General features: G+C 39.5%; 1 protein-coding gene across 1 annotated transcript in view; it reads left to right on the top strand.

Annotated features, from left to right (window-relative positions):
• The window catches only part of nrg3a (neuregulin 3a), a 421734-nt gene extending 396839 nt beyond the window's left edge, over positions 1–24895 (top strand). Inside the window, exons 7-9 of the mRNA XM_074675406.1 lie at positions 7994–8109; positions 11252–11437; positions 19446–24895. Coding sequence (XP_074531507.1) covers positions 7994–8109; positions 11252–11437; positions 19446–20127 — 984 coding nt within the window. The 3' untranslated portion in view covers positions 20128–24895. The remainder of the gene's footprint in view (positions 1–7993; positions 8110–11251; positions 11438–19445) is intronic.
• The last annotated feature ends 25 nt before the right edge of the window (positions 24896–24920 follow it).

A 24920-nucleotide genomic window follows, 5' to 3' on the forward strand; every position in this document is an offset into this window, starting at 1 on the left:
GCTCTGAAGTGATTTTGTAACTGATAGTGCAGGGCAAATTACCTTAAACAAGTAAAGAGTTATAGTTGTTGTTGTGTCCCCCAAAAAAATAATTGAACAAGTAATGGAATTACTCATTCATAAATGTAATTTGTTACCAAGGAAAGTAACTGTTGAATTACTGTTTTGAAAAACCTTTAATTTTTCGAAAGAATTCAGTTTTTGAGCAGGTTTTTCTCTGGGACATAATGTTCAAATATATGTTCTTGCCTTTTCCATTTATGATGTTGAAGTGGTGTCTTCCATCCTGAAAATAACGTTAATGTGGAGCCTGTAGGTCTACTCCCATCCTGAAAATGTCAGTTTTAACCAGACAGATCGCTCGGCACTCGCACATTAAATTTTCAGCTCCTGTCCTGTGTCTGGCTGAGTGAGCTAGGTCTGCTACACTCCTGATTATTATAAGGAGGGGTTCTCCCACTTTTTAACCTGTCTCTCCCCAATACACCCTTATTTTTGAGTGCAGTTTTGACATCTTTGATATTTATTTGTTTGTCAAAACAAGTTGGCTACTTTTGCCTTGCATCCAAACCTCAAAAAGCATCCACCCCTCCCCCCCAACTTGGTTTGATCCAAAGACGCTGCAGGGGATCCTCTCTGACTGCAGGTTACTCAGACACACACATGTGGCTGTGAGATATTTGTTTCTGAAAAGTTTAATGTAGCATCAGCGCTCTGTTGCGTCAACATGTTTAGACACATCATTCCTTATGTGTCTGCCCACTTTTCCCAACATTTTATTTGCAGCTCCTCTCTTGTGCCTGGCCGAGGAAGCCAGGTCAGATACATTGTAAAGTGCCTCATTTCACTGTCATAATAGCGTTATAGTGATTAATTAGATTAACAGTTAATGGAAAAAGTAACGGTGTTAGTAACAGTGTTAGTAACCGTGTTAGTAATGCCGTTAGTTAATAATGCCATTTGTTTCAACACCATTAGTTCCCAACACCGGTAATAGAAGGCTCATGCGCACAGGATAATCTATAATTCTACAAGCTAACGGGGACATTGTCCTAATTAAGAATACATAGCCCTCCAGTTTATCTGTGCAGCAGTATTTGACTCATTTGATCACTTTCTACTTTGATGTTTATTTGTAGCATATGTTGACTGTTGACTAGAACAATCTGAAAGTAAAATTATTTCTTATGTTACTGAATTCAATTATCTCACTTTTTTTGTTGTTTTGTTTTGCATTGATCTTGTACTTATGCAGACTTTAAACAAAAGCTTCACCTCTCTATCCTTTTTTTTTTTTTTTGGGGGGGGGGGGGGGGGGGGGGGGGGGGGGTTGTCTTACATCTCTCACAAATTTAATTTCTTCTTTCTTATTCGGAGGGTCAGTGGCAGGAATGTTCCAACCTACTGCTCTTTTAAGTCCATTTTTCTGCTTTCAGCCAGCAACTTCAGTCAAACTTGAAATGGGTCACTGCACTTTATCAGTTCACTTCAGCTCTCACATATCTCCTTTTTCATATGTTCTAGGTTCAGGTTTTATGCTTCTTTCAAGAGCTGCTGAGACTTTATAACAGGAGTGAATTTAGTTGGCTTGAGAGGGTCGAGTTAAACACCCTGAACAAAAAATATAGGAAATATTCATAAAGTCTGAAATTACTGCAATATAACACACTGTGGTTCTGCTCTCAATTTATGACCTTTATGTTTAATTTAAGTTGGCACTATAGTTCAAGGCTTGGAACTTTACTCAGTCACTTTTCCTCTTTGGAGTCATTTTTTTTATCATTTCAATTTCATGTACACATATGACTCTGCAAACACACAAACCTTGAGTTCTTTTCCCTGCAATACATGTACTTGTAAAAAAGTTCATGTGTCATTCTATCAATTTCAGGGAGCTGGGCCACTTAAAGAAGAAAACCCAGGAGACCCTGGTGGCTATAATAGGACTAGCTTGATCACTAAGAAGTGACAAACAATACACTGTGCGTGATGCATGGTATAATTCAAACTCAGTTCTAACAAACCACTCCATGTGTTTAGTATATTTCTGAGGTTGCTATGTCTATTTATTCCTGACCTTATAAAGATATCCTTTACGTCAATAGGTTCAGCTTAGGACATCAAGCATTCCCCTTATACTGTAACAAGACAAACAATCTCAACTGTTCATCGAGGGAGGAACGTGTGTATCTAGATCCAATTAAGACTGGAGCCACAATGCCCCTGTATTCAGATTACTCTAAGGCCAAACTATGCTCAACACATGAAGAGGCAATTTACGGTGATAAGGTTAGCAGGCTGCTCTGTCCCTACGGATCCCTATCACCAGTTCCTTCACTGAGCCTCTCTAAGGAATTTCACTTGCTCTTCATTTCATATGACCATATGAAATTTCCACCACAGTTACCAAACCAATTAGACCTTAAAGCCAGGTCAGTGATGTCTGGCTGATTGGATATGTCTTAAATTGCTCCTCAGGAGTCTGAGGCTAGCCATGTAGCCTCATAGCTCTGTTGTTAGGGATCGATCACAGCCAAAAGACTCGACCTTCTTCTTCAAATATCAGTATAATGCAACACTTCTGACTCATCTCCTTGAAACATGTCAAGCAACTACTTTGAACTTTCACTATATTTCACAACATTTTTGGAAAGACAGTTTTTTGTTTTTGTTTTTGTTTTTTTTTTCATCTGTTGAATGGCTCATTCTTAGCTAAGTTACAGCCCTACAGGGACCAAACTTTTCTTTAATGTTTACAGTGTCAGAACAGCCCTGGTGACATCAAAGAAGGATAAGCATTTTTATTTTATTTATTTATTTATTTATTTTATTTTACTGTAGCATGAAACAAAAATGGCTAAAAAAAACATAGAAACAAGACACCTAAGTAACAACAATGGTCAAAATACCATGCCAAGTCAGCTATGAGGTGTTAGCCCCCTAACTTATAGTTTTGGAATCAAATAGGACAACGTAGGTAGCTGACCGCACCAGAGCTATGATTCAGTTCAATTTACCTTTGAAATAGTAGTGAAAATAGTCTTGTTTAAAAAGTCATAATCTCATTTCTGTGTTTATAAATATAGGATTCCTTAGAAATGTAATAAGATGCAACATTATGAACCATAATAGAGTCGTACTGAACTTAAACGAAACAGAAAATAATTCAAAAGTAGTCCTCTGGCTCTTGTTTTGCTCAATCCTCAAACAGCTCTGACCCATGTCGTACTGATTATTGTTTACTGTCTCCACAGAATGTATTTCGGAGGAAGAGGCTGACCTTTAAAGTATAAAATTTGCTTTTGAATCATGTTATATTTATTTAATTTCTACAAGAGCCTTTCAGGGACTAACATGCAAATGAGATGTATTTGTTTATTTTTCGCCTCCGCACCCTGAATTACATTGATTTCTGTCCGCAGGCAATCAATTACTAAAATATCTGAACACAGCAACAAGCACAAGGTCAGGGTTTCGGAGCATGCACTCACACAACAGATGTTGCTCTGCATTTCTTTCAGTCTGTGATACATTTCTCTTGCCTTTGCCACAATTAAATTTGAGTTTTATTTTGACTTCACTGAGAGTTTTTTGTAGCATTACGGAATGTGTGCTTGCACAAAATAGCCCAAAATAACCAAACAGGTCATGAAGATGGCAGCAGAAGTGAGCCCTTCTAAGTCACAATATACAATATAGGGCCTTTTTTAGAGGGAGTTTTTGGTAATTAGGGAATAAAAGATCCCACAATGAGCCAAACTTGCCTTCAAAATAAGATTCACTGCTTTTTCATGTATTCCTCAAGTTTTCTAAGGAGTCTGTCTATTATTTATTATTTCATTTCTGTCTCTCAGGAAAGAAAGGATCCTACACCTGCTCTACTGGGCTGAGAGCACAGTTTTAGTGTTTGTAGCTGTATGTGTGTGAGTGTGTGTTTATAATGCTGTAAAGCTGTTGATGTCAGTATCTCTGCAAAAATAATAAAAATCATCTCCTGTTTCCCCTGGATAGTCTGTCAGTGTTAAAATCCTTAGAGTCAAAGGCATGTGATATAGGCTTGTCCCTACCTCAGAAATTAGAATTAGATCACACACAAACACACACATATCATTAAATCATGCTTTTATATGCGTCCTTTGCTCCACAAATGTCTGGACGTGGTCTGAAGTCCATGTCAATGCAATGATTACATCTGCCTTTCATAACTGTGTTTATGAAGCTGGAGAGCAGAGTTTCTTTGCCTGCAGCTGTGTGAGAAAACACTACATCTGTATTGATGACCTCCATAAACAGCCTGTATTGCTGTATGACACATGCACACAGCCTCTGTTTTGTCCTTGAGCTGTCTTCAAAGCCTAATTCTTCTGTCTTACTGTAACAAAATGGACGCAGGACCACACAGTGGCAGGGTAAACAGATGAAGGCGCTTTTCCCCACTCTTTGGTTTATAACAGATAAATCAGTTTAATACAAGACTTTTTCTGCCTTCTCTCTCAAAGCACTAGTAAGACAGAGTGTATTCAGATTCTGTCAGCTAATACTTAAAGGGGCAATTACTCTGTCACCTTTTTTGACTTAGCTTAATTAACAGCACAAGGGATTATTAACAGATCCCTTTCTGGTTGAATAACCCTTCATTGTCCTGCTGCTAATATCTTCACTTTGAGTTTTTATCACAGCCTGACAAAGAAACAAATGTTCTCTGAAAGCTCCTGTGTCAATATGCAGCTTGAGGAGTTCAGGCTCTCAGAGCTCACACTGAGATGCAACAAGGTGGAGTTTCACCAAACCAGTCAGTCTCATAAACACAGTGTCTTTTCCCAACAGTGTCAACGTGATTTATTTATTAATTATTTTTATCATTATCATTATTACTATTATTATTACTAGTAGTAGTAGTGGTAGCATTTTGTGCCCAATGCCACTTAGTGCACAGCATTGCATTAAGTGAATTACATCATACTGGATATTGTTGCGACATTGTAATGAGATTAATGTGTCACCAGAGACCAGTGTTGGGGAAGTTACTTAATAAGAAGTATTGTTTGCTCGTTACACGTTACTTTTGGAAAAAGTAGTCCCTTGCTCTATGGAAAGAAACTTTTTACATTATTTGTTACTTTTACATTACATTTATGGTGCTTGACTTTGGGCAGAACCCCATCTCATTTCCTATATATGTGTATAGGCCTACATAAAGTTCTACCATGGAGCACATAACAGGTTATTCTTTTGTGCTCTTTATTCTGAAAAATGCCACAGAGCAGTTGACAAGAGAAACAATAGTGCCATGTTACTTTGTAACTCGTTACACCCAACACTGCCAGAGACACATCTTTGATAACACAATACAAGTTCTGCAAAACACAAAAAAAAACAAAAAAAAAAACAGCCATTCCTCATGTTTTCATCATACCTGACTGACATCTTCAGGTTAATTACTCAAACGTTGGAGTAATACCTGCTTGGCCTCCTGGTACATTTATTTTGATAGCATCTGTACTGTTTATCATGTCAATTTGACTTTATTACGTATGGTCGCTTCATCTGTTATCCTTCCTCCTTTGATCAGCTTGCTTCCTGACAGGTCATTGTAAAAGATACATATAGCTGACTGATTTTGTAACATTTGCTTTGAAGGTGTCTGTCTTATTATGGTAATTATAGTAAAAGTTTGCTCTGCAATGTGTATTCAAAACCACATGTCAGCATTATGGAACCCATAAGATATGTCAGTTGAGCTGGATAAGGATTTCAAAAAAAATGTTTTTAAATATTTGTTCTCAATGCAGAGACAATCAAACATTGCAGATCAATGTGTACAGCCCTTTCTCTTGAAATAACATCCTTAAATTCATGACATTGCAAACTAATGCATTACATATTATCATGTTGCACTATGACAAATCAGCAGAGCATCATTACTGGAGGGTACAGCTGAATAAGACAGCATGCACACTAAGCTTTTGTTTTGTTCAAGATAAATGTGGCCTGGGTTGTCAAAGGGTGAAACGTGACGCTCACTATAAAGCTAAACATGTCAAATACTTCAAGTAATGAATCACAGGAGCTCATAACCAATGCGCTGTAAAATCATCTTTATTTGCACGTCACTGGTGGCAGCAGGCCACATACTATTCATACTATTCAAGTTCTTACAGGGAGACTGTCATGGTTTCATAAGTATAAATCAGCCTTCAAATGTCTGAATGGTCACATAGCTATAGCAACTTGTGTGACTCTAATGAGGCTGGTGTCCTGCAGAGGGCCCTCTGAAAAAGGATTGCATCAGTGACAACCTTGTTAGTCAGACATCAAACTCAGAACTGTGAATAAAGACAAAAAAGTTTTTTGTTTTTTTTTTTCCTTTGGAGCAAGAAATTGCACAGAAACAAGCCTCTGTTACCTTTTGTTTCAAAAAGTCTAGACAGTTGTGAGAGAATGCTGAGAAGAGAAAACTGTCATTTGCCTGACTCTAACTACAGACAGGTTTGCATAACAGATAAGAAATCAAACCAGCATCAGGCTCCTTACATCTCAAAGCTTTCCAAGTTTAAAGGCTGGAGCTCTTTATTGTGTTGTCCTGTGTTCTTCTGCAGATCTTTGCTGCTGTGTAAGTGAGTGAGTCTGCCTCGTCAACTGTATTGTGAAGTGTGGAACAAAAGGCTGTTTTGTTTCATTGCGTGTTAGTCTCTCCAGAGATGGGGATGTGCACAGAGTCAAAAGGGGGGAACCTGGGACTTACTGGGTACGCTGATAGTGCTGATGTGGAACTTCTTTCATGGTTTTAACTTGAGAAAAGGGGAGAAGAAGAAAGATGTCTTAAAAGCGGTGAAAAAGAAAGATACATTTATACAATATGGTTGAACTTAAGATGAGTGTTTCTTTACGAAATCTGATCAGAAACCATCATCGTGGCTGACTCCTGGGAAATAAAATATCATCACTGACAGAAGCTCACTGTTACAAGTCATATGGAAGCATTCAATTCCTTGCCTCTGATCAGGTCTATATTCTCTGCTTTATTCTAAGATTTCTTGATGTTCCACTTTACAAAGCGGCACCGAGAGCTTAATTGCATTGATTACCGCATTAACTTCCCAGCTGTGTTGAATCCAGGCTTTCAAAGGCCTAATCAATGATTCATTTCATGGCATTTCTGCCTTGTTTGATGTACATATATGGTGAATAGACGTTTAAGATGAAGAAAAGGCCTATTCATTATGCAAATAATCTGGGTGTGTCCAATTATTACAGTGAGAGGCTGTTGGTAAAATTTCAGAGTGAGACACTAAACCTCAAACTGCTCCCTCTGATGTTTAGTGGTGTGTGGATGAGTATGAATGTGTTAGTTAACCCTGATGGTCCCCTAGCATAGCAGTCTCTTTCATCAGTGTGTGAATGTGGTGTGGATGGGTAAGAAAAGACTTGCAGTGTGAAGCGATTTGAGTGGTCAGAAAAACTAGAAAGGTCTAGAAGTACTGGTCAGATTTGGTTGTTATAATTTACCAACAGCATCATAGGCAGCAGGGCAGAAATATTCCAGGACAGGGCTTTGGTGAGGTGGACAATCTTCACTGTTGTGTGAGGATTGGGCGACTGATTGTTTTCCATTGTATCAAACTGTCAGCAGCCTCCTTCTGTTCTCCTCTCAGTGCATTCCCAGAAAATGGGATGTTGCAAGATGGGGAAAGGCAGAAGTAAATGTAACTCGACTCCTTTTAAACTTTGACAGTCAGCTCCAAGAACGGAGGCTGCAGACATTTCCCAACCCAAGAATTTGTGTGTGAGAAAGAGCTGGTAGAGGTTTACCAGAGAAATCTAAGAAAAGTCGATCGAGCTCGGGCTTTGGAGTGAAATTTTTGATTCTGGTGTACAAAAAAAAAAAACATGTCTGTAAAATAATCTCTGGAAATCTTTTGAAAGGGACTCTTTATATCCCCTTAAATGCTTTACACTCATGGCTCTTTTGTTTCTCTTCTTGTCTCTGCAGTACTGCAAACGGTCATCCCAGACCCGCCCAGAAAATGTTTGCGAGTCAAGGTTAGCACACTGCAACATCTCTACTACACCATCCAACAGCTCCCGAGGCACAGCAAAACATCACAGGTATGATATTTAATTGCACTCAAAGAGACATACAGGTGTATTTTTACAGTACGGTTGCAGCTGTCTTCTGTGTTTGCTGCAGGGAGCAGCAGTAATGGAAATTCCAGCGACAATAGGAAACTTCAGTGTCCTTTCCTTTAATCAGCAAGGACGCAGTGAGGAGAGAAATTAAATTATCTGCGTTACAGTGCAGCCAAAGCTAATTGCAGATTCACTGAAGAATGATAGTAATTATAATTAAAGCTACAAACATTTTAATAAGTGTATCTTAAACTGTCATATATACAGGAGATGCGACAGAGATAAAATGGGAAGCACATGTGAAAGGATTTATGAGCCAGGGTGAATGTGGAAATCCCAGTAAGCTTTTCTCACGTTGCTCACTGGTATGTTGGAGCTGGTTGTGATTTGGCATGATCATCACACACTCCAACGCACATTTCAGTTCCTACTTCTAAAAAAGAGTAGAATTCAAATCTTTGCCATGGCTGGATTCTCTTTTTTACAACACACACACACAAATATATTCACAGAAAGAGAAATGAGCTCCTGCAGATCCGACTTAAAGGATTTGGTTTTCATAAAAACACATTTAAAGACAAATATTCAACCTCAGCCCTGGGTTTTGTTTTTTATTTGTGTGAAGAAAGGACATTATGATTTCAGATTCACCAAAAAGAAAACCCTTTTTCCAATTCTCACTGCAGCAAGAGGAAATGAATAAAAGGCACACACTGCCTTCCTGCGACCTTGCTCTTTTTCATCACTGTTTAGTTTTAGGCATTCACACCTGAGAGCTCAGTGCACCCGTGGTTTTCTACCTCTAACCGCCAAGCAACTCCAACCAGAGCAGCTGGGGGTTAATCACCATTTTTCAAGGGGATCCAGGCACTAGTTGAGACGAGATTTTCCCAGACAGGCTAGAAATTCAATCAGACAACCTTCAAACCACAAAGTCTCCTTCTCTTTTGGCAAAACTCCGACATTTCGTTTCTTTCTTCTTTTCTTTCTATTTCCTGCTCTGTCTGTTGAGTTGATCACAGGGATATTCGGCTGGCGGTCTGTTGCCTCTACCACAAATGACATTCTTAGCAGGCAATCACAGTTTATTTGGTTGCAATCACCTTAGCTTAGGCAGGGACTTGGACTCTATTTTCAGGTCAGCAGCGCGTTGGGATTCTACAGTCAAGACAAGCCCACAGCGACGTCTGTGTTTTCAGATACTTCTCATTTAGAGCCTAAAGAAACAAAACGTTATTAGGTGGCTATTCATCTGCACATCCCCCATTCATACGTCCCTAAAGCAGATTTTTTGAGGTGAATCTAAATCCCAGAGAGAAACATAAATGAGGACTCAGAGAGGACATTTGTTATTTGAGTAAAGTAAGTCAAGATGTACTTGAACATTTCTGACTTAAAAGTTTCTTTGATATAACATATGAACAATCACAGGAGGGTATGTTTACGAACACTATGCTGTCCAAATGCTGAACTACAACTGAGATAATGCATAAAAGAGCAAAAATGCAGCCCTCTGTCATCTCCAAGAGTGTTTGTGCCATAAGACTTCTGAAAACTCTGGGTCTTTACTTGCATTAAAGCATGAGGAACTCTTTCCATCCATGACTCCTCTACCGCATCCATTTAAAAAGAGAGTATGCTCACCAGAGCTAACTGTAAGGAGCCAATCGATAGACAAAAACAGAAATTACTTTTTCAGTGTCTGTTTGTATTACATGTAATCTTAAACTGATTTTAATAATAGTGAAAGTCAGCAGATCTAAAACTAGCATTTACAATCTGATGTCAGTACTAATGATGGGACGAATGACATCGTTTAATAAATTTCAGGTAAGCTATTCTAAAGTTAACATTTGTATTGTGACAGTGACAATGATGGTTAGACTGATGTTAATAGGAGTAGCAGCTGGGGTCTGGGTGGTCCACAGCAGCATGACATCTAGACTTTTTTTTGATAGGTGTCTGTTGACACTTAACAAGCTATCAGCAGGTAAGTAGTTGTGTTTCAACTGTGTGTCAGTTGATAACAAGACTAAGCAACAGACAAGGAAAATGCATTCAGCTCACTATTAGTAGACTATAAGGTGCATTATCAATAGATATGTAGTTTCATATCAACAGTTTATCAATTTTTATTTAACAAGACTCATCAGTCTGTTGGTTGAAATGCTTACCACAGATAGGATAAAGCCAAGCTGCTTCTGGTTTCCCTCATGGGATCATTTTAAGATAACAATTGTCGAGTTGTTTTGGGGAAAAAATAAGTAAAGGTAAACTGAAATGTTACCATGATTTTTGTGTGACTACTGAGTATTTTTTGTACTTCAAATAAATTAGCTTTCAATTGTAAAATTGCTAGTCTGTATTAGGCTTTGTTGATAGTTTATTGAGTTTGAACTGTTGTCAACTGTTTTTCACTTTAATTGGATAGCCTTAACCCAGGTTTACAAATGCTTAGTTGAGAATACCAAGTGATCTGTTGATTGTCTATATACATGTTGACAACCAACAGATAGTCAACTACTACTGAATTAATATATTATCTATTGATAGTCAACCAATCTAATCAGTTGCTGACAACCAACAGAGTATCAACAGTCAGTCATTTGATGGGTGAGAGACGCTGGAGATTCGTTGACATTTCACCGTTGACTTTCAACTGATACAGTGATTCGGACTAGAAGTGTCAACTTACATTAAGAAGTTGAAAATCCAAGATTAATAGCCTGCTTAAAAGAAATAAGAGTTGGGAGACGATTTTTGTAAAATGTTGTAAAACCTTGAAATGCACCTTATAGTGCACTGATAGTTAGTTGAATGTATGTTACTGGTCCGTTTAACATTTTTCACTGAATATCTACTGCTGTTGAGTGTCAACAGATGGACTATCATTAAAATGTGTTACCGAAAGATCTATGTTGAGTTACTTTAATAGGACATTAATATTGAAAGTTAGTGACAAGAAGACTGAGGAAAAGAGGAAAATACAGAGCTCAGTGCGCCACTAAGGTAAGCACTCACAAAGAAGCAAAAAAGTTCTGAATGCTGTGTTGGTCAATCAAAACAGTAATCCTGGAATTCTCTCTTTTTTTGTTTTGTTTTGTTTGTTTTTTTTCCTTAGAAGCGGTTCCTTGTCTCACATCTCAGATCAGAAAACCAGGACATCTCACTGGACAGCTCCACGAAGGACCCCACCCATTCCCAGGGGAAGGCTGAATCCAATTGGAGGATCTAAGTATTCAGGCCCCGCCTACCAACATCTTCAGGAAGTAGATGCCTCTGAGAAGGAGACTGAAGCCCAGAGAGGGTGAGAGGACTGTACTGATCTATTCTTTCTGTCACAGCTTTTTGTCTTTGCCTGTTTTCTCTCTTCACTGACACATTTCAGTGAAAGCCACCAGCTGAAAAGTAAAGGCCTGCCATGGACAAAGCACTGGATTTTATTTCAAGGGTGGATATTTCAAAGCCAGTCCCAGGATTTTCTTTTTTAAAAAGACTCCATTTCTTTTTCTTCTAATCTCCTTTACTCCCCCCATCCTTTAGTTTTTTGGGGATTTTTTTCCAATCTGCTGAGCAAAGATAAAAACAAGGTCACATTATGTTGTGGTCTGCAATACAGTGGCATGAGTTCAAAGAAGATGCTTTGCCTGGTGCTTGTGCTTTTAAGGACACGATACTGGCTGCACATCCAGATTCTTAAACCCCTTTCTCCCTCCCTGACATCTTGTCATGCCTGACTAAATTCACTTCTCGGATTCTTTTCAATGTGGTGGCTTAGCAGGTATAATAACAATTAAATTTTGGCATTCAAATGTAACACAGTGGGGCTCCTCTCCATGCAATCAGGGGATATGCAAATGATGAGAGCAGATGATTAGCAAGAAATGCATTAAGTGTGAAAGGCACTGTGCTTTGACCTATTTTTGCTCGGTCATGAGTCAGTGCTTTACCCACCTGGACTGTCTCTCGTTGGGCATTCATTTCCCAGTGGTCCCGGCTCTGGATAAAGCTCCACATGACCTACATGCATACTAATAGAAAGCAGAGGAGGTGGAAGACATAGCGCTGCCCCTCAAAGCTAGCTATCATGCACACAGATGTTATGTACACTGTAAATTTGGTGATGTGCACAACAACTGATTTGTTGAAACACTTCCTCTACTTCACAGTACTTTTCTCCAACAGGAGTGCTCTTCTCATCTGCTCTGGTACCACTTAAATGCCCTGTTGGTCGGACAGAGTGTGCTCTAAATCAGCTTTGGTCTCCTTTTCTTTCACGAGAGACTCTTTTGGCATTTCGGCCATGTAAAGTCTTCTGGTTAGCTCAAGTGACCCTCTGGTTGGTCTGTTTTTTATTTACCCACCATTTTCTGGTAGTAAACTACAGTGCTCCTTTGGTTGTCCCTGGTTGCCTTAAGAGACCTCTGGTAAGCTCTTACACCCTTTGGCATACCAAGCTTTCCTTGTTTCCAAAACCATTTTCCTGGTCAGCTTAAGAGAGACAGTCTGAGGCTGTCTTGTTGATCCAAGTGGCCACTTGCCTGTTCAAGCAGTTGGTACGGGAAAATGGATTTTTGTTGGGCCCGATTCTTTAATTTCATGAAATCAGCAGAATGCTTCTCAGTGACAAAAGAATTTCCAGGTTGCCCAAAGTGACCTTTAGTTAGCTCAGCTCAGGCACACTGTTATTGTCCTGGGTCTCCTCAGACCAACCATAGCCATAGCATCCCTACTACAACCAGGTTTAATTTTTTAGCAAACCCAGGGTTCTTTTTCTTCATTTTACTGCTCAGTTTGAAGCAAGTATGTAGCCCCGATCATACGCATGCACAAGGATAGAGCGGAACAGTTGTGGGCAAGCGCGTGTGTTGTTTACATGATGAGCGGAGAAGACAGTTAAAGGGTGTACTTTTAGCGTTGTGTCGTTCTGCTGTCATGAAGCCCTTTTTAGATTCAGAATGAGCTTTAAAGACGCGGGTAGGAAAGTGGAGGTAAGACCGCGACTAAGTGTTGCCAACTTAAAGATTTTGTTGCTACATTTAATGACTTTTCTGACCCTCTGGCAAGTATTTTTAATGCAACAATTTTTGCAACTTTTCTGTTGTTTGGAGTCTGACGTTGCGGCGTGTTTTGATCTCCTCAATGGTTAGCATGTGCCATCATGAGCCCTTCCCCTATCCAAAACACAGAGACAGTCCTCTTCACTTGCAGCAGATGAAATCACGCAAGTGTGTGTGTGTGTGTCTCATTATGGTTACTTCTGCCAGTCTCCAGCCCAGAAAAAAAAGGAAAAAAATTAATGTTATAATTCTTAACATATTTATGATGTTGTGTTTTACCTGCTTTCTGTCTCTCCCACGTCATTTCTCTCTCCTACAGAGTCCATGACAATTACATGCAAATGATTATTATGCAAATTAGACAGTAACGTCATTTAGTGGCTTTTAGTGACTTCTGGAACAGCCAATAGTGACTTTCCTTACTGAGGAGTTGGCATGATGAAACTAGCAATGTTTCACTCAGTTTTTTTCTTGGTCATCCTGGTCAGTTTTTTGGGAAATGTCATCAGGGATGCCCAGCTTAGTCCAAGTACTCACTGGTTGACCTAAATATATTTTGATTGGTCAAGATGACCCCTGGCAATTCAAGTCATCCCCTTGTTGGTCAAATTAGATATGCTTGGCCTACTGTCTTCTCTTGTCCTTTCAAAGATTAAAGCCCTCTGGTTACTTTAAAACAACTGTTATTTAGTTGGAGTGACCTTGGGTTGACCCATATTATCACATGGTCATGGATCCTGTGTCATATGGTCATCCAGAGAATGTCCTGGTGACTCAGGTTCCATGTAGTGACAATAAATGTCTTCTGGTTACCACAAGCACCTGAAAAATGTAAGCCCTTTTTTTAAAGAGCATGTCCCTGTTTTTAAGGGCAGTTGTGGATGTCACTATGCAAAGGAAAAACCTTATCAATGAAAAACTACAGATACGGATGAAGTATATATTTATCCATGCATTAGTTGTATCGCTTTTCCTGTTTGGGGTTGTCAGGGTCTGAAACAAACCACAACTGGCATAAGTCATGAGGCAGGGTTCACCCTGAACATGGGGCCATTTACACACATTAACCTGATGAGCACAGATTTGGAGGATATAGGAGAAAACAACCAGCTCATCTCAGAAGGATCCGTGTCCTTGGCCAAGATTTTAAACCAGGAACAGCACAAGCCTTCCCACCACTGTGCTACATCACTTATGCTAAGATGTAGCATGAAAATCAGACATGATTTGGGATTTATAGATATACAGGTCATTCAAAAAGATAAGCTATGATCACTTGACACATGCACACATTCACTTACTGGATCCATCCACATTTAGTGTCTCTATCCGCTGACACATTCTCTTCCTGTAATGTACAGTTTTACATGATACCAGATGGACACACAGATGACTCCCTCCTCTTCCCATGGTATACTGTGTGTTTCTCTGCTGGGGCTGAGGGAGAGATGGTGGGACACAGTCTAAAATAGAGAGACAACCAGTATGAGAATTCACCCTGGCACAGACGAGACCGTAGAAACGCAGTAAAAGACGAGAAACAGCCACAGCAGGGGAGTAAAGGATGAGATAGAGGAGTGTGCAGATAGCATGCGACAGTTAGAAAATGCTGTAAAGAAAGGTTGCCCGCTCGTTTCCATGCCTTTTAGTGAAGCCCAGTGTTATCTCAACAAAATGGCTGACAGGGAGACAGAACGTCTTGTGTTGTTACCACTATTTTAAGATAAAGCTGTCTTCAAAATGGCTGACTGAGACACTGCTTGCATTTTTGTATTTTTGTCCACTGTAGCAAGTTTGCACCCCTCCCTTTACCAAGTTTGTCTGGTGTTGTACCGCAAAGACAGGGCACGCAGCCTGAACTCAGACAGACAGCTTCTGTATAGTTCTGTGTGTATGAAGAACCCTACAGGTATGGCCATGTGTTGCTTTTCAACACTGCAAGGTCACTCCATCACATTGCATGGGTATTTTTATCAAACATATGAGATGTAGTAAGGAATTATCTGTGGGGGATGGATTAATGAAAATGACTGTTAACACTTGTACATGTAATGAGCTCCCATAAAAGATAAAAGCCCAGTCACTTATCTTACCTCACTTGCACACAATCTCCCTGTAATACCCCTCAAGCTGCTCCCCCGTCGCTCCAGGGTCTATATTTGAACTCTGCTTCATAGATTTCTACAATCTGATTGTGTTTCACCACATCAAAAAAGAGATTTGTCTGTTAATGTTATCTTGGGAATTAGCACCCTCGCATCATCCTCTCTTATCGCCTGCGGGATCCTATCTGCGGGGCCTACTAAATCTCCACTGTGGGTTTTTTTCGCGGAGGGTTTTCATGGCTCTGAAAAATACTGCAGCGATTAAAAGGACGTTGTGATTTCCTCCGAGTCTAGAGAAAGCACCTTCTCCTCCCACCTCTATTTTTGTAGCCCTTGATGGACAGTGTAAATGTGTGTGATGAGGTATTACAAGAGAGTAGGAGTCAGTGTTGCATTTTGACGGGGTGGAAAGAACTAGCCTCTGCAGAGGACTGTCTCACAAAAATTAGACTCTGCTCCACAGTGTTATTTGATTTACTGTGGAGATAACACGGAGAGGCATGGTGAGTCTTAGAAAGAGGGAGGTGGAGATTATGTCTGGGCTCTGTGTTGTTAGGTCGAGGCCAAGATCAACAACAGAGACTTAGTTCAAGGATTCTGAACTAGACCAACTGCTGGAGGATAAGGCAACAAGGTACCAACATTTATCAGCTGTAATAAAAACCACTAGTACTTTACACTGGTGCAGTCAAAGTATAACAGAAGAGCTCAAGAATTCAAACCATGAAGAACATATTGACTCAAAAAAAGGCAAGTGATAAAAGAGGTTTTCAGCTGTTCGAGATCAGCTGATGGAGACAGGTTTTTACCCTTATTGTAAAGCAGGACAGTGATTGAGAAACCTGTTTTCTTAGTTTCTTTGGTTTCTGTTTTCTTTCTGAGTTTCTTAGCCATATGGCCATTAACATTAGAGTTTAGCACTGAGTTTTGCTTTGCTCCTGCCATGCTTTACACAGCTCCAGCAATAGAACCGCCTTTGTAAATCAGAATGAAATCTGTCTGTATATGCTGAATCTGAAAGGTCTTTTCTGAATACAGTGGTATTCTCCCTCCTATCATAAGTGATGTACATATCCTCTCAAACAAGAAAGTCCAACGAGGCCTTTCTCTGAACAAATTCAAAGGTGTCTGTTTTCAAGGGACAGTCAAAATCACCCTAAACAAGTTTCTAAAAATTGTTGCATCAAGTTTCCTGTCATAACATTATGTTTTTACATTACAGCAATTTATTTTTACATGTATACAACATACATTATTATGTGATATAAAACATTATATATATATATATATATATATATATATATATATATATATATATATATATATATATATATATATATATATATATATATATATATATATATATATATATATATATATATATATATATAAATTAGGGCTGGGCAATGATTAAAACTTTTAATTGTAATTAATCGCATGATTTCCCTGATTAATCATAATTAATCGCATTGTGAAAGTGCCATAACATCTGTCATGCAAACACTAAATCAGTACTTGTTATACAGTAATAGTTAAATCACATATTTAGTGCAAATGAAATTTATAAATTGGTAAATACAAAATTAAAGCTTATTGCCACTGTCAGGGCATTAAAGTGATACTCTGGGATGGAACAAGTTGGGTCCTATCACAAGTTTTAGGGCAGAAATTACCCCTACAGCAGTGATTTTGTGCAGCAGAAGCCCAGGGCACTCGCACCAAACCCCCCCCCTGCTCCTCTGCCTGTTTCCTCTGCACTCAGACGGGGCCATATTTTATTTGACCAAAAACACAAATAAACGCACTCCCGCCAAAAAAGTCTGATATCGGTCTGCATTCACGCTTTATTTAGAGAATTTTAAGTGCGTTTTCACACAAAAACACCGCTAAACAAGGCTCTAGTTCTCATCGTGTCTCTTCGTCCTGGCAGACTACCTGTGTTTGTTTATATCTGGCACGCCATGCGCGAGGACTGATACACTAGGCGGAGAGCGCCTTTAAGTTCCGTGGCGTTGCCCCTCTTCTCCATGCTTGTTTTGGTTACTCATCGTGTTTTTCCGCAAATTTCACTTCCGGTTCCAACGTGGTCATCAACAGACGTTTACAAAATACAAGCATGTGAGCAACATGCACTAATGCGAGATAAAATATTCAACAGCATTAATAGATTAACGGGTTAGCGCGAAAATAACACGTTAACTTGCCCAGCACTAATATATATATATATATATATATATATATATATATATATATATATATATATATATATATATATATATATATATATATATATATAGTGTATCTTCTAACAACGTAAAACTGTTCACGGTAAAACGTGACAACTCAAATTTTTAATTGTGAAACATTTCACGCTATAGCAAAATAAGCGGTAGCTTGCAGTGAAATCCCAATGATAGAGCCCCATGCTTTCATCCATCTTTACCCTTGCAAACCTATCATATCATCCAGTGTGCTTGCTAGTAGTGTTTGCCTTAACCCAAGCATGAAGCTGAATTTAGTCAAATTGTGTGAATAAGCTACTCTACTCTATCTATTCCCTAGTCTACCTTTTCAACAGAATTAAACAATATAGGTTATCCCCTAAAAGTGAGAAGCTTCTATAAATTGTCTCTGTGAGATTTCTATGTGGACTTTGGTAAATGTTACTATGTCAACTTGTACACACTCGAAAGTGTGTACAAGAGGGTCTTGTAGTTTTTCTTGTTTTTGACTGCATGTATTTCAATGAAATAGCCCTTTGAGTCCAGGAATTGATCTGTCCTCTAGCCCATTTTTAGGTATCCTCAATTCAAAAATCTTTGCATGTGTAAGACTAAAGTTATGGATTTCATTACCCAAATCTCACTGCATGCCAGGCCTGACCAGTAGCTGGCTTCTTTTGACTTGGTGGGTTTAACCCAGACCTACATACAAACAGTCTTCCTCTAATCCATTTCATGTCATATTCACCGGTCCTACTATATTCAAAAGTTATATTTATGAAAGATATTACATCCATGTGGACTTTGCAGAATTTTTAATCAACTTTCCTGTCTTAGAGTTGTATTCATGTGTGGAAAAAAAAAGTTTTGATGAGGTTTTTAAACTTGGAGTGTAACAATGATTTCAGGGAATGTACCTCTGTGGGAGCAGAGCAGCAGGGTTTGGGAGAACATGATTACACACAGCAGTGCATCTTTGTATATGGAATAATTAAATACAAAGTTCAACTTAACTGCAAGTGAAACTTAGATTAAAAAAAAGTTTTTGAAAGTTTTAATGCGCCGGCTCCGCTGGTTCCTGCAGATTAAAGACTCAAAATCAGGTTTATCTAAACTAAAGGCTCTTGTTTTACCAAGTCTGATTACTGTTGTGCTGCATTACAAAAACAAGTTGAATTTCTCCCTGTGATCAGTAAGCAGGGGGAGTTGCAGTAGATGAAACTAAGGAAAGAAGTCTTTACATACCAACAAAAGTGTGAGGAGTGGAGAAGGACAGAGCAGACAAAGGTTTGAACAAGGACAGATTTGAAAAATACAAGAAAACATCCATCCCTTACAACTTGAATCAGTGCAGTTATACAATCTGAGCAACAGTGACTCAAAAGGGATTTTCAAACGAGGCAAATGGTCTTGACCTGAAAGTGGAAGTGCTAAAAAGGAAGAGAATCGATAGAAATTACTGCATGTGATTATCTCAACTGTCCTTGACCGCAGCTGAATGCCTCAAACATTAAAGCAACACTTCTCATTTTCAGCATTCTTTAAGTCATTAAATCAATAATAAAAAGTGAACTTTCTGTTACCTCTTCACTTACATAAAGGAGCTGAGGTTTTTGGAGGTTTTTTTTGTGAATGTGCGAGCTTGAGGACTTAGATATACAGGGATTAAAGAAAGATCTCTGACCCTTCTTCCTCCCTCAGCATCCAGTTAGCCTGTGAGATGGCAAAGGGCGGAGAGCCGTCCCTCTGTGGGTTCTGACAGGGTTTGGTGTGGGAGGTAGAAAAGGTGATAGAGTTGATCCACAATCAAAGACACGTTGACTTTTTCTGCCATAGAGAGAAGTTTTCACCACTTGAATAACACTTTCCTCCTTTTCTGTTTTTCTCCATCTCTTCTGGTTTCCACCCACATTTCCCATCGTCTCTAGGTGCCAAATGCAGGGAGAAATCCAGTGTGATGACCCCAGACAAGATTCCTTCCTTCACATGCAAACTCCTGTTTCCTTGGGGACAACTCCAGCTTCACCTTGGAGAGGCCACATCGAGGTACGTTCAGATCTGTGCATCCGGTCTGAGGACCACGATCTGAATACTGCAACACGCAGTCTGCGCAGGCCTGGACGCCACCACAGCCACTCCCCGCCTCCTCCATTCCGCTCCTGCTCCATCCCTATCATCCCCTCAGTACAGTGTCACCATGACAGCGAGGTGTCCTGTATGCAAACCAGCACAGCCACAACGACGATGTCAGTCAACCACAGAGCCATGACCTCCAAGGACGGGCGAATACAGAAGGCAGCGCAAGCTACGCTGTCCTCTGCTTCCTGCTCATCTGCCATTGGCCAACAGCATGATGAAGTTGCATTGCTGCTCGAGGAGGCACAAGAGCAGCTCAGGGCGTTGGCGTTGGCCCACAGGAAACATGAAGAGGGCGGGGCCAGCAGCAGCAATGGAGGTTTGACGACTGCGCTGGTGGAGGCTAGAGAAACTGTTTGTTTCTTAAACCTAAGCGGAGGAAGTGCTGGGGCGCTGAGCTGTAACGGACCCACGCAGACGCAGTTACTCAGCCCCAGCCTATCACACAGAGACCTGGGCCAGAGCAGCCAATGAGAGGACGCCAATCAGGATGTTCACTTTTAGTTTGACGGTGTTTGACAGACTGGTGTTCTGCTTCTGTGGGACAGAAATGAAAGTGCCGAATTTGAAGAAAAAAAATCATGGAAATTCTGAAAATGTGCCGATATTATGCATAATGTCTGGAGACAAACAAAAACTCTTTTGAGCAGCCGCCTTTACACCAACTGACAGGAAAAAGAAAAAAGTATTACATGCATTTAATTACAAAACAAGACGAACACTTCTACTTAGGCAAAAAGAAACCAAATAGTCTGTCAATCCATGGTGTTTTTAATTGTAAAAAGTATATATAAATATATATATAAATATATATGGATATAAATATATGGAATTCAAAAAGTGACCAAGTACAAAGTTGAAGAACACAGGAATGATGTAACTATTTTTGTTTCTCTCTTAATTTCTCTCCCTTTTTGTATTAACTCACATTTTTTTAATTTTCTTGTTCAATACTAACAAAAGAACTTCACAAACTTCCCGCCGCACGTTCACAAGCCGGGAGCTGGGTTCTGTGAGCCTGCACAGGATCCAACACGGCCATTGAGGAGGAGGAGGTGGACGGAGGAAGGAGCCTCCACTCGAGGTTTTCCTCTCTTGCCTCTTGAAGAACTGTCAACGCAGCCAAGAATTATAGCACACCCCTCTGGATCGAGAATTTACAACACAAAACGAAAACACTCTGGCTACGTGTGTGCGTGTGTGTTTGTGAGTGCTGCTGGAGTGCTGCAAAGAGAGCGGGAAGAGGAGGAGATGAGAGGGACTAAACAGGAAGTGACTTCTTCTACAGTTTGTCATATTTCAGAGGGCTGGTTGTTCAGGACAGCCCTGGTGTGGACTTCTCTTAGGCCAGTGTTTGAAATTAATCTAGATTATTTTTGTTTTTGTTACAAATGATATTTTCACACACATATGCACACACATGCTCACTCGTGCATTATTTTTCCTTTGGTTGAATGACGGGATGATGGGACAGAAGGACAAAAGGGAAGGACAGAGGGCTAAGGGATACCACAGGAGCTAATCTGATATTTTTTTTAGTTTCTTTTGTTATTCCATTTTTGGTTATTAATGAACAATGCTGCTTTCTGGGGCTGATGGGAGGGAGAGCCACATGGTTTGGGTGTTGAAACAAGAAATAAATGTCTCTATGTTGTATCCTATGAATTGGAAGCTTTTGAATCTCTGTATGAAGTTACGGCCAAATGTTTCTGATGACAACAAGTAAAAAAAAACATGGTTGCAATCCTGGTAGAGATTTTTCCTAAATAACATTTGTTTTGTCTGGTTGCTTTGAAGAAAAGCACCATGGAACTGCAAACATGCATGCCCAATAACATCAGTCTGGTGCTCACAAATATACAGTTTGCATCACATATCCTTTGGCTTTTTCACACATGACCTTGTTTAAACTGGCAAATCACCAGGGTCAAAAAAGCGCTGGATCCTATGTGTACAGTATAAGGTAGTTCCCATTCCAGGACTAAGAGACAGTACTGATGGAGGATTTTTAATCAGAAAGTTTTATCCCTTAATTCAATGAAAAAACACTGTAGTTTGATCAGTGGCTCTATGCTTCAGAATATGACTCAAGCCCTCTTCGGAGTCACATTTGCATTACAAATTAGAATATTGGATTCTCGGTATAATGAATAAAACATTGGATACAATAAATATTGAAGAAAAAAAAAACACAAAAATATGATGGCTAACATGGGCAACAATCTGCAACAGTCTGAATCATCATCAATACAATCAATGAGCTGCTAAAGCAGAAATCTTTAAAAAGGTGTCTTAAATTTAAAAGTTAACACAACAGTGGTACACTATAGATGAGCAAAACGTTTTGCACAAAGCCAGACCCCTGCACTGAGACCAATAGTGCTCTGAATATACATAAAAATTGCAAAACATCTGCAAAAGAAAAACACACTTTAAATTGAGGCATGAAGGAGGAAATGCTTCAGGTCTATGGGGGTCTGTAGCATTTTTGTTTTCTCACCACTATTGCATTGGCTTTTGTCTTTTGCATGTGGTTTCAAATATGCTAGAAGAAGGATCTGTTTTGGTTGCACTCCCTCGCCACCTTGTGGCCCGGAGTCTCCACATATTACCATAAATTACTTTTAGTGAGGCGTGTGTTTGTTGTGGAATTAAATGGAGACTGAATGGGAAAAAAAATTCTTTGTTCAAGACAACTTTTTACTGGATACAACACACCAAGGTAAGGTATTTATCAGTACAGCTACGTAGCGCTACAGTTTGAAAAATGACATCAAGCAAATGTTGTAGCAGCCAGCTATATGTTAGCAACATTGTCAGCCTGGTGCTCTGAGGTATCTGTAGGCTAATGTGACAACAAGTAAATGCTGTCTGTTTGTAAGTAGTTAAGTGGCCGTTTATATTTAGCAAAGCTGGCAGTCCAGTGCTTTTAAGCATGTCTGTAATGTGTAACATTAGTAAATCCTGGTCAGAATCCTAGTGGATGTCCTGCCAGTCATCCACCAAACAGAGCTAACATAACCTCACTCTTCATTTTATTTGATAGACTCTTAAGTTTGAACAGACCACTGCAGAATAACTGCTGCACGTGGGTTGGAATGAACATTATCACAAACAATTTAACCCCAGTGATATAGAGTGATACAGCCCCAGCTAAAGGCTAGTTAGCCTTTAGCTCAGGCTGTATCACTCTTTCGCTTAGCTTAGCTTTCTTCTGCACTTTTGTCCTTTCTCAATCCGACAGTTAGGCTCCTGTGTTCACCATCTCGACAAAATTAGCCATAGAAATCATTTTTAGCAGAGAAAAACACAAATCTCTGTGCTTTATCTCTTCTTGCTGTTAAACTTCGTCAGCCGGCGTGGTGTTGTCATAGAGACCTAGACGTGCCGTAAATCAGTCTAGTACTGAACAAGCTAAGAAATAGCAGTTTAAAATAACCTGTAGGCTAACCAGCAAGATTGGCTCTGATAATCTCATTTTTAAAGTGTGGATTACGATCAGGTATATATATATGGAAGGGAGACTTTTTCAAAATCACTTTCAAACTCATCACAGCCCCTTTGAAGATGAATGGTTCCTGCATTAGCAGCTCTTTTCCCTTACTGATGATTGTTCAGGATGCTGTAGATAATTTGCCCTTATCATCCACTGTACAAAAATAAGTACAGGATTATGTACACTGAGCAAATTAGAACCATGACAGGGCATGATGGACCCCCATGCAAAGCTTAGCTTTCCTCACTCCTGTGGCAACTGACTGTCCACTTGAGGCTAGCTCCAAAACCAAGCAGACCTTGTTTGCTGCCATGTTGAGTTTGTTAACAAAGTGATTGGTTATCAATTTTTCTTTTAACCACAATGTCGAGACAATGATGAGCTAAAATATATCACAGTCAAATGACAAATGGTACAGGAAGCAAGCAGGACTCTGGAACAGTCTCTACAGTCTCATATTTTGAAGCCTATAGCCACTAAGTAAGCTGCTATTTAAGACAGGTAGTGAGTGAGAATTGGTGAATTTTGACCAATGGTCTATTTCAGCGTCACATTTGAAAACAAAGAAGAAGAAGAATCATGAAACCAGTATTTCCACATTTCTGAAATGGCTCGGTCTTTTAAGTTTGCACTTTGGTGCTTTAAGTCATAGAGCAGGTTTGTAATTACTCCTTACAGGTGTTTATTAAATGCTTCATTTAGAATTTAAAAAAAAAAAGATTTCTGGAGGGAAAGGCTGGCTTTGCTATAGAGACACTTTAAAGGTGTTAATGTTGGCTCTTTTAAAATTGGCACAATTGGGAGAAAATTGTTTTTTTTCTGTTTTTGTCAGCCAAGGATGCATTATTTGAATGTAAAAGTGAATGTGTAAGTAGCCTTTCAGGTCCCTGCAGAAAAGTGAAACTTTTCAAATTCTATATAAAAGATTCTTCTTTGACATCAAAAGTTGCCCAGTATAGCAGAGAAAACCTTGAAGCTCATACAGGAAGCACTGCTCTTATAATGTTTTCATCAACATTAAATGAAGTTGGGGCCTCATTTCATATATTTGATCCCCCTCCCTTTTCGAAACATAAGGGAGACTTGGGTATTTTATGATCTTGAGATGAAACGTGTAACACTTGGCAGTCCCCCCCTCTGCAACAAGCTTCAGCTATAATGTCTCTGTCTTTAAGGCTTGCTCCTCTCATTGACATGCCATCATGTGAGCACGATCCACCTTATGTGGCTTTGAAATGTCTGATTTTGTTATGCGACATTTTACTGAGTTCACTCAACAGAAGCCCTGTCTTCATTAAACCTGGCACAATGGAAGATCCTTGGGAACATTCAGCACACAGCTCAGCCATGCTTTTATTTTTCATCAACGCCTGAATGGCAAGGCTAAAACGTATTCAACACATGCAAGCACAAACAAATCAGCCCAGAGCTTTCTCTTTTTTTGTTCTGTCTGTCCTTCAGTCTTTCTTCTTTTATAAAAAAAAAAAAAAAAGTTTTAGTGCTGCCATTGAAGCCTCAAAAGGCTCTTTTCTATATTAATTGTTGATCTTCAACCTTTGAGTTCTTTTGATACTGATGATACTGATGATCCTGATGTCCGTGATGTCCTCGGCAGAACAAACACTGATGGCTTATGGAGGTTTGATGTGCTTCTTTGCACAAACACAGTGCAAAAAATGTGGATCTGTTTGTTGACCAACTGTAATCAGTGTATGAGCTTTTGACTGATAAAAGTCTGCAAGCATTGTCTGGATTTGTTTCATTATCTAAT

The sequence above is a fragment of the Halichoeres trimaculatus genome, unplaced genomic scaffold (genome assembly GCF_033239565.1).
Source record: "Halichoeres trimaculatus isolate MK-OKI-2021-1 unplaced genomic scaffold, fHalTri1.1 fHalTri1_scaffold_8, whole genome shotgun sequence".
NCBI lineage: Eukaryota > Metazoa > Chordata > Actinopteri > Labriformes > Labridae > Halichoeres > Halichoeres trimaculatus.